Source organism: Helianthus annuus, chromosome 10 (assembly GCF_002127325.2).
Source record: "Helianthus annuus cultivar XRQ/B chromosome 10, HanXRQr2.0-SUNRISE, whole genome shotgun sequence".
Taxonomy (NCBI): domain Eukaryota; kingdom Viridiplantae; phylum Streptophyta; class Magnoliopsida; order Asterales; family Asteraceae; genus Helianthus; species Helianthus annuus.
Genome location: NC_035442.2, coordinates 168,132,670 through 168,143,150, shown reverse-complemented (window position 1 = coordinate 168,143,150; position 10,481 = coordinate 168,132,670). Strand labels below are relative to the sequence as shown.

General features: G+C 33.5%; 2 protein-coding genes across 2 annotated transcripts; one reads left to right on the top strand and one right to left on the bottom strand.

Moving 5' to 3' along the window:
* The first annotated feature begins 2,977 nt into the window (after positions 1–2,977).
* LOC118483221 lies at positions 2,978–3,591 on the top strand. The gene is made up of 2 exons (XM_035978779.1): positions 2,978–3,190; positions 3,322–3,591. Exons 1-2 carry the CDS (start codon positions 3,029–3,031, stop codon positions 3,568–3,570), a joined length of 411 nt encoding a protein of 136 aa, XP_035834672.1. The 5' UTR covers positions 2,978–3,028; the 3' UTR covers positions 3,571–3,591.
* Positions 3,592–4,062: 471 nt separating this feature from the next.
* On the bottom strand, positions 4,063–7,524 carry LOC110883256. Its single transcript, XM_022131059.1, has 3 exons — positions 7,128–7,524; positions 5,813–7,033; positions 4,063–5,729 (listed from the first exon to the last, which is right to left on the bottom strand). The coding sequence occupies exons 1-3, from the start codon at positions 7,522–7,524 to the stop codon at positions 4,063–4,065; spliced, it is 3,285 nt and encodes a 1,094-aa protein (XP_021986751.1).
* Between the last annotated feature and the right edge of the window lie 2,957 nt (positions 7,525–10,481).

Below are 10,481 nucleotides of genomic sequence, written 5' to 3'. Positions count from 1 at the left end.
TAACACTTTCGTCACAATTAGGGTTCTTGCACACATAGAAAAATTGTTCCTCCATACTCTTGGTGTCTATAAAATCTGTACCAGCCTCGATTAAACATTTAGGACACTCCATATAGTGCCAACCAAAATGCTTATCGATACCAGTAATAGTACCAAGTATGATAACAAATTGAGGCTGTATAAAATAAAATTTATGAAAATAGTTAATTTAAAGACAATGTTCATCTACTTTTGGCATTATAAATATATATACACACCTTCATAATTTGCCAAAGATCATATATATTCCTCAAAGGAGTATTCATGATAAATTCATCAGTTGACATCTACAATAATATAAACGAAAAGTTAATTTTGTATGTAGAAAATCAACTACTAAGTGACATTAATAAATTAATAAAGTTCTTGTATATTACATTAAAAAATAAAAAATTAAACTCATACCTTCTCAAATTCAAGGTCAAAAAAAGTTTTTCCTCTTCGAATGTATACATTTCTAACAACTATGAACATGTATTTATAAAAACGTTCTAATTTAGGAAGTTGTTTCATTTTAAATGTTATATTACGATTTAATTTTAAAATAAAGGTATATATATAAAAAATAAACAAATTATTGTATTTATTTTTGGATTTATGAATTTTATAGTTAATATATTTGTTTTTTTTAGAAATAGTTTGACTATTATGTTTTTGGAATGAATCGATGCCTAGATAATTAATACACTTAATTTAGAAAGTTTAAAACTATGTTAATAATTAACAATGTGTAACTAAATATTTTTACGCAAACTTAATAAATTCTAAGTTGAATTTAATAGACATAATGTATTGCAAATAACCAAAATTTACAATTCTTATTAACTAAATTTACGGCCAGCATTTAATTTTATGAAATCACTAACATATATATGCATATATTTAAATTATGATAAAAAAGTTTTAATTTTGGAAGTTGTTTAATCTAAAGTGATATGTAAATTGTTTTGGAAGTACTGAAATTAGTTTTGGTAATTAATCCAAGAATATCAAATTCATATTAAATATTAATTTGGTATTCAAGAATATCAAATTTAAAATTGAAATAATGAAGTATGGATTTTATAACACATTAAACTATATTTTAGTATACCTCATAAGTTTAAAACCTATATTATATTATAATAATTAACAAACTATAAAATTAACAAACTGTATTATAATAATATTCACGCGTGGATCCAGGTTTCATATAACCGACCCGGATAAGGAAAAATGATATAAAATTGTATTATTATTTTTTGTACAAAATCTTATAACACATATGTCTTCTGTATATTCAGAGATTCTCTCCCACTTCCCAATAACCTCCATCTTCTTCATCGGTTAAATCATCTTCATCTTCTTCACGAAATCACAGATCATAAAGGTATCATTCAATAACTTAAATTCTGAATTTCGTTGTAGTGTTCTTGTAAAATCTTGCAAACCATTGTTAAGTTTGAAGTTCTCTTCTTCAATTGAGGAATTTCTTTTCTATTCATCTTTGTAGATCTATTTATGACATTCGGCTGTTTATTAATGATATTAGTTGAACGTTATGTGTTATTTTTGATTTATTACGTTTAATATGATAAAAGACATGTTAAAGGTAAGTTTAAAAACTTGTAACGTTGAATTTTGTTTACTATCTTTTGATTATATTTTGCAATCGATTTGTAGATTTTGATTTGGTTGTTCATGTAGGCCACAGTGTTTTTTATGTCTTATTTTGAAGACTTTTACTTATTACATGCGTTACAGTAGAGGATTATTTTGTATTAGACATATGGAATATGTTATATTTGTAAGTATATTTGCATTACAATTATTATATTCTGCATGTTTATTGTATTAGGTCTTAGTTTCTAGATATGTTAATTTGATTATATTAGGCATCATCATCATTTTTGGATTATGATTATTGTGAAAATCATTATATTATGTGAATATGTTATTTAAATTATGTTCATTAACTTCATTACGTTTTTTATTCACCGGAAGACCTAATCCAATTACTTCATGTTTATTCAAATGCAGATAAGTATGACGTCTTTTTATAAAATATTTTCCTCCGACTCTTCAGAATATCTAGTAAGATAATTAATCTTATAAGTACAAACGTTTTTTCCTCATTTATTTATGTTAACTCATGTTATTTTTTTACAGGAAATACCAAATCAATATAGCAACAGATTCCTATTGAATGCTGAAGCAAACAATCAAGCCATTATCAAATGTGTGAACGGTAAAGAATTTGAAGTTCTTTTCACTAAAAATAAAGATGCGTTTGTTTTCATGGATGGTTGGGAACATATTGTAGCCAAACTATCGTTTACGGACGGTTGTTTTCTGATGTTTAAACAAATTGACTTGTATTCGTACTTGTTAACACCCTTTAATAATATGCAAGACCATCCGATCTTCGGATCTAGTGTTCCTTTGTTTACCTCCATGTCGACCGAGAAAACTATAAGCAATGTTGAGTACTTCTGTCAACGCTTCACACAAGAGTCCAATGATAATTTGGTGAGTATACAAACAATATTTATTTATGGTTTTCAATAACAAATTTAAGTTATTTCACCTTCATGAATATTATACGCAGATAATTCCTGTTGATTTCGTTGAAGATACAATACGTTTACCATCTATTAGCAAGTTAACATTCAAGGTCCATGTTAATTTGTGGGACAGTTTTGATGTGATGATTCAGAAAGACCGTAATCTTAAGGTGTATCTTCTCTACGATTCATGGGACAATGTTGTGTCTTACGTACCTATATACCCGGACTATTACGTTGTGATGAGGTACATTTTTAAACAAAATTTTCAGCTGATTGTTTATGACTTGAATGGTTGTGAGATTCTTGTGCCGAAGCGTGTATATACGATTGCTGCTGTAAACATACCTAAGCCAGGTACTTTAAATATTGAAACACAAGACACCGATGATGAAACAAAACATGAAAACAATGAGGATGAATCTGTTCAAGATTATAATGAATCAATGGATGATGATTCTGTTGACGTTTCTTCCATCTTAACCAACTCTGATATCGATGGAATGTATAATGAGGAAGACGTTGAAGTTTCAGATTATGAAGAAGATAAAAAGCGCGATCCGGACTACAATCCTATTGAGTTTGAGTGGAAGTACGACAGGCATTTTGTAAGTTTAGTTATTGTTCATATTTTACAAATATTGAAATAGTCGAAAAACAAAAATTCTGTTTTTAGTATTTAATTTTGCAGTGTTATACCACTCATAATCTAATATTTTGTTTTAATTAATTATCTTAGCGTCTAAGTGCTGATCTTGCTGAAGCATCAAGAATTGACATGACTACGGAGATGTATGTACAGAACTTAGATGGAGTGGATACGTTGATTTCATTTCATGGTGAGAAAAACGGTGGTGGTTTTCGATATGAGGCTTTGAAATGGCGTACTAAATTTACCAAACCAAATGGTATCAATCCTCCTGCTACATGCACGTTTGTTTATTGCCCAGTTCAAAAGAAATTGATTTTGAAGAAGGTTGACAAATAGTTCCTTTCAAACTTTGGAATTTTGTTGGTTGGCTACTTTAGGTTCATCTCATTTTGGGACTTTATCTTATAATGCTTTTTGAACGTATTAACATATGATGATGTAAACCTTTTTAGACTACTAAATGATATAAAACTTTTTTTGTGTTTTTATTGATACATGTTTAATGTTTAATAATCAAGTATTTACTAACTGTTATTTCAAGATGATTGTTGTTTATTCATTATAATCAATATATTAAAAAGGTTAGGTATTTGATGTATCCATTTGGACCTTCAATCAAATGTCAACAAATGAGACCATATAACCGATGATTATCTATATGTGGATAATAAATATATGATTTAATGATAAGATTGTACTAAATTAATATATGGAAATTTAATAAACAAACTCAAACAATCAAGGAATGTTTATAATAATATAGTACATTAAAAAAATGCATACACTTTTGATAAAAAACATAATAATATACAAAATTATTTATTAGACTTAACATAGGTGCGTGAAAACTTCTTTATAAACAACATTCGTCGTAGTCTCTGTCGGTTTACCTTCTTTATCTAGAATTAGGATCTTAACCCCTTCTCTTGATTTAACTCTTGATAAGGCTACATATAACTGACCATGTGTAAAAACTAGCTCTTTTAAAAAAAGTCCAACCTTAGATAAAGACTGTCCTTGACTCTTATTGATTGTCATAGCAAAACACACAGCAACAGGAAACTGTCGTCGTTGAAAAGCAAAAGGTATTTTTTTGTCCGACGGTATCATGGTAATTCTTGGAATAAACGTTCTAGTTCCAACATTAGCACCTGATATAATTTCAGCTTCCATAACACGCTTCCCAAGAAATGTAACCTGCAACCTTGTACCATTACATAATCCATTTTGTTGGTCAATGTTCCTAAGAAGCATAATTGGAACACCGACTTTCAAAACCAGACGATGATTTGGTAAACCGGATATCTTTAACCCATTCAGAACATCAGGTGAATACAATTCTTGCTGGAAGGAATCATTAACTTGTTCGGTTTGACATATACTATCAGAGCTTAGGTACTCTGTTGGTTCACCAGGAAACAACTCTAACAATCGATCATTGATTTCATGTACGACCTCATTTTTTGGTGTAAGAATGGCCCTTTCTGAAAAATAATCTCGATCCATATATCTTTGTAAATCGGATGGATATACAAATTGAATCAACCTTTCAATGGGATCCAAACAATCTCTGATTAGAAGATCAGAAGGTATTTGTACAGTTGCCACACCATCATTGTCGCCTCCTACTTTACCCTCACCAATATCGAGAAGCCATTTGGCAAATTTGTGCGTCTCCTCCAATCTAGATTTATCAGCACCAATAGTCAATCTCATGTTTTTGGTCAAAGTAAGTAACTTACATTGGGACCATATATAAGATGAACTCAACGAAGCGTTGACAATTTGTTGCCTACTTCCGTTTGGAATTACTGGAAGAATCTGTCTAAAGTCACCACCAAAGACGATTACTTTACCTCCAAATAAACAATCCGAATTAATATTGCTTTTGTCGATCAACACATCTTTAAATGTTCTGTCTAAAGCTTCGACAGCATGTCTGTGTACCATAGGTGCTTCATCCCATATTATCAACCTAGTATGTTTAAGTAAGTAAGCTACATCACCATCAGGCCGTATGTGACACATAGAACTCTCATCTAAATTTATGGGAATGTGAAATCTAGAATGGGCTGTTCTACCTCTAGACATTAGTAAGGAAGCAATACCACTGGAAGCAACATTTAGAACAATCTGCTCTCTAGACCTAACAGATAAGGCTAACGTCCTCCACAAAAATGTCTTACCTGTGCCTCCATAGCCGTAAACAAAAAATACACCTCCTTTATCACCTTCAACGGCTGCCATTATCTGATTATAAACGGAGAGTTGTTCATCAGTTAGAGAAGATTTTAGAGTAACTAACTCGCTATGCATTTGAGGAATATCGAAAGATAGTTCTTCGTCAACCAAGCGATTGTTTCCAACAGCAAATGAATCATAATCAGGATAAGGAATTGTTGGCCATCGTTTCAATGACGAACCATTTCTGATCAAGTATTTTTCAATCTCCACCAATGTTTGATTCTTCAATCTCTCATTCGAAATTACAAGTTCTGAAATAATAAAAATAAATATATATAAACAATATGAATAAAATGTACTGAATAATAATATGTGTAATATATTAAAAAGATACCTTTGTTTTTTGTCGCTTTTCTTCTGTTATATAAAATGTCATCACCCAAGTATTTCCATGTTTGTTCAAATACATATTCGGGTCTTGATAACGTGTTTGACAAAAGCAAAGTAACGAATAGTGCACGAGTAGAACGACCATCTTGCACAAAACTGGCTTCTTTGATAGCTTCAATATATTCCATGTCATCATCCAACAAACCCATAGCGTAACACGCATCTCTGAAAGTTGGAAACAACTGACCATCAACCGTTCTAATTTCTTCAAATGATCTTGGTCCTTTTACTTTGTTTAACAGAATTCTAAGAAAATACGGTTCACCCAGTGCAGGGGACACCGAATGAATGCGTCCGAGCTGTAACAGTTTTCTTTTACGTGGTGCCCATCGTCTATCTTTTAATTTCCAACAGAATTTAGTAGGAAACTCAACATAAGTAAGTTTGCGGGCTTCTTCATCGTTTATGTTCATCTCAAACCACTTTAGAAAAATCGAAGACGAGACTGATGGCTTTTCCAAAACAACCTCTATATCGTCTTCAGCTCCAAACACAACATGTTGTTGACCTTCAAGATGAAAAGGAAGTCTCATAACTGGAGGAAACCTGTAGTGAACTTCATTTGCAAATTTCCTCCATGAAGCTTCACAGGCGGAAACATACCTACAATCATAATAGGCTTTGATCTCATCCTTTGCCTTTTCTTCATTTTCTATACCATCTCTGTTTGACACGACAAGCGAAGCTCTGTCTGCACCTTTATTAATGTACTTAAACAGATATTTGATAGAACCAGCTTGATTGCACCATTCAACATTAATGTGGGCCTGGTATCTTTTTAAAAGAACAGGACTATAAGGAACAACACTTCTGTTGTCTAATTGAACTTTAGACTTTATAATAGTGTTACCATTGTCTCTTCTTCTATATACAGGGAAACCATCAGCATCTGTGGTTGTTTCCGGGTTGAATTTTTTTGGATAATTCTTTGAGCATCTACTATCAACCATACAAGGACAATTTGGATTTGCATTCCCACATGGACCATGAATCATAAATTCGGATACAAGGGCATAGAGGCTAGGATCTTCCATTTTATCCGGTATCTCAGCAGAAACAAATTTGTCTAAATGATCAATGGACAGAAGTTTGGATTCCGGTTTCAAGAAAATGCAAATGTGAGCATGAGGCAATCCACGTTTTTGAAATTCGACAGTATAAACGGCTACAATAAAAATAACGATATTCAAAAGATTGTAAAACATAACATTATAAATATTTTTGGTGTTATAATAATGATATTAAAATAATATTTATACCTGCGCTTAGTTCTCCAAATATTTTTTTGTCCTTCAGATCCTTTGTAATTGAATCTAGCTTTATCTTAAACAATCGACACAAAATGTCTGGTCTATCCTCAGGGTTGATTGAAGTATCTCGAAGATATCGTTTAATCTCTGGCCACTTCGGATTACATGTAACCGTAATAAAAAAATCCGGATATCCAAACCATTTACATATAGCCATAGCATCAAGATAGTTTTGCTGCATGTACCGAGAACCACCGGTAAAAGATGATGGTAAGACTACCCGTATACCGGTATTAGATAAATCATTTGTTCCTTGATTGTTCAACTTTTGGAGATTCTCATATGTTTCAGACCTAAGATGTTTCTGCTGAAATCGGATATAATTAAGCCTTTCACTCTCAATCATGGTGTATGCATCTACTAAAAATTGTTGGAACAGTCTCCGAGCATTTAAAATTAGAGAAAAAGAAGTTGATCGATCCTGAATTCTATAAGCAAAGAATTCTCTCATTGTACATTTGGGTCTAATTTTTTTTTAAGGTCCGTACACCGTCCCTATGTGGAATGTCTATTCTATATCCGTCATCACCATTGGGAAAAAGGATTGGATACTGAAGAGCTAAATACGATGGATGAAGTTCACTAATTCGTTGAAGACCGTCAGTGTGCGACTCAACAACAATATCACGATGATCAATTATTCGTTCGAGATCACCAACAATCAATGCAGCAACTTCTGAAGTTGAGGGCAAATTGTAAGTACGACCATCAAGATCTCTTTTGTAAATGAGACGAAGCTTGAAGTTTTCATTAGGATTGTCATTCAAGTGGTTTCTTGCCATTCTATAACTTTTAACCAACTCATTATTACTGTGACGACCCGAATTTCTTTCGTTCTTACGATTGGTTATTAAGTGTAAACGTGTCGGTATTCCATGTATTTGGGCCAACTATATTATGCACACCTTCTAAAATTGGGCCGGTTATTATACTTTTCACTATTCGGGCCGCACATAGAGACCTCGGCCCAATTATACCTCTACTTTCTTACACCTCGACCCGCAGCCTATTTGGAGTCAAATTCGAGCCCATTAATCTATATATCTCGGCACTTATTGTTGGGGTTGAGCCCATTATTGGCCAGTAATGAACCGCCCTACAAATAGGGGTTATATGTGCATGTAATCGGTAATGTTATCACAAAACTCAATCAAAACAAACCCTACATCTCACCTGAATTCCCTGATCGCACGAACTAGGCAGATCCCCCTCTCTCGTCGAGGCATTACTTGGTTAGTATTCATGTCTACGTAAAGTCTTAATGCATAGTCATTGATTTTGTTCATGTGTGAGTCTATGTGATGATTATGCTATGTGATTTGTCGGGTATGATTATATGTGATAGTGATCCGATGTGTTTTCAACTGGAATATTGATGTAGTGGATTGATGATTAAAACAAAAATAACCTTCTTGTAATTGTTGCAAGCTGTCATCGAAAGTCTCCCCTTTATATGATGATATGTGTTGGTGGCTGCCAAGTTATTCCCCTCCAAAGTCCATGTGTGCATCCAATTTCTAGTTTGTAGTATGGATCAAATCAAGCCATGTGCAAACCCTATTAGGGTTGTCAGACTAGTCATGGGTATTAATACTAGGTGCACATGATGGTCATGATTAATATTATGTCAACATTAATGATGGGTCAAGATTCAGTGGTGTAACCGATTGCTTAGAATAATTAGAATAACCCATATTTACATGTCTATTATATGTTTAAGGAATTGCCATGTCTATTTTGGACCTGAATAAATATGATGTGGGTATGGGTTAGTCGATTAATGATATTGCTATACATGTAAATTGTGTCTGTTAATGCCATACTCATATAATTAGATTGTTGAATGGTTGTGCGGTATTGTATGATGTTCGAGAAGTAGGGTTAATACAGTCGGGTATTCCTAGATATGAATCAAAAACATAAATTATTCATGATGTTAATGAGTAGGTTATTAATGTTTGATAATAAATGTGTATGTTATTGAAACTGTTATACGAAGTAGTATAGATGAGTTTGATGAGTTGATGAATTAGTTGATCTAAGTTGGGTAACAAGAGGATGTTTTGATACTTGATTTGAACTCTCAATGCATAATTCTAAGTATCTGATAGCTGGTTAATAACGGGGTTGTGATATGGACTTAAATCGTTGATTTGGGCTTGCTAATTATGGGCCGCATATGGCACAAAAATGACTCATGAATATGTATGGGCAGCACACACCTAATAATACCTGAATGGTACTTGGGCCGCATCTTCTCTCGGTGTATGTTGGGCCGGCAAAATTAGTGAGCTGATTCATATGAAATAAATATAGGTTATTAGTAAATTGTTAACATTAAATCATGTTAGTACTAATTGGACCTTGTGTATATACATAAATCTCACGAATGGGGCCGCAAGGTCTGCTAGGCTTTCTGCCGGGCCTTGAGCCAACGGACTGCGTATCTGCTAGCGGGAGGTACGCTGATTTGGGCCTTATGTTTAATAGGCCTGAACCACGTGGGCCGCACATCTATTGGAGTAATATATCGACCCGTTAAGTGTCTAGTTGGGTCACGAAATTGTAGTGTGAACTTGTGTCGTAAACGTACTATGACTCGTATGCATGTTATGACATTTGTGATAAAATGTGTTTGGTTGTTTATTGCCTGAGTAATACGTGTGACTAGATACGTGAATTGTGAATTCATGAAACTAATTGTCTCTGGTAACAACAATAGGGATTGATTGATCAACTGTTAAACAAGCATTTAGTCTAACCGAGCAAACCGAAGGTGAGTTCATCTCTCTCTTGAGCATGCGTCCCGGTGGTTGGGACAGTCAGTGGGTATCCCGAGGAGGGATAAGTCTTTTGGGTAAAAACGGGAATGTTGGATAATATACTCATCCTATCACCTTTAAAGTCCCTCCGTGTTGTTTGGTTACTGGGAAGGTAACATGGTATTAGTTAGTAGCGCTACTTAGGTTTGGCAACCTCACCCCGTTCCTGGGAGGACGGGTGTTGAACTAATGACCTAGTCATGACCAATGCTTTGATAGGAGCATTGGAGAAAGGGCAAAATAATCAGAAGCCGTCTTGTATTGGGGAATTATCAACATTGTTTTCAACATTACTTTCGGATTTAAATTCAACGGATTAACTAAACACTTGGTAAACAACGTTTTCGTAAAACTATGAACTCACCAGCGTTGTCTGATACACTTGTTGCATGCTCGTAGGTCGTTAGGTATCTTGGATTTGGGGAACTTGCTGTCTGGAGTAGCTGGAGTGGTCATGGGTCGACTGGGAGGATTTATGCGA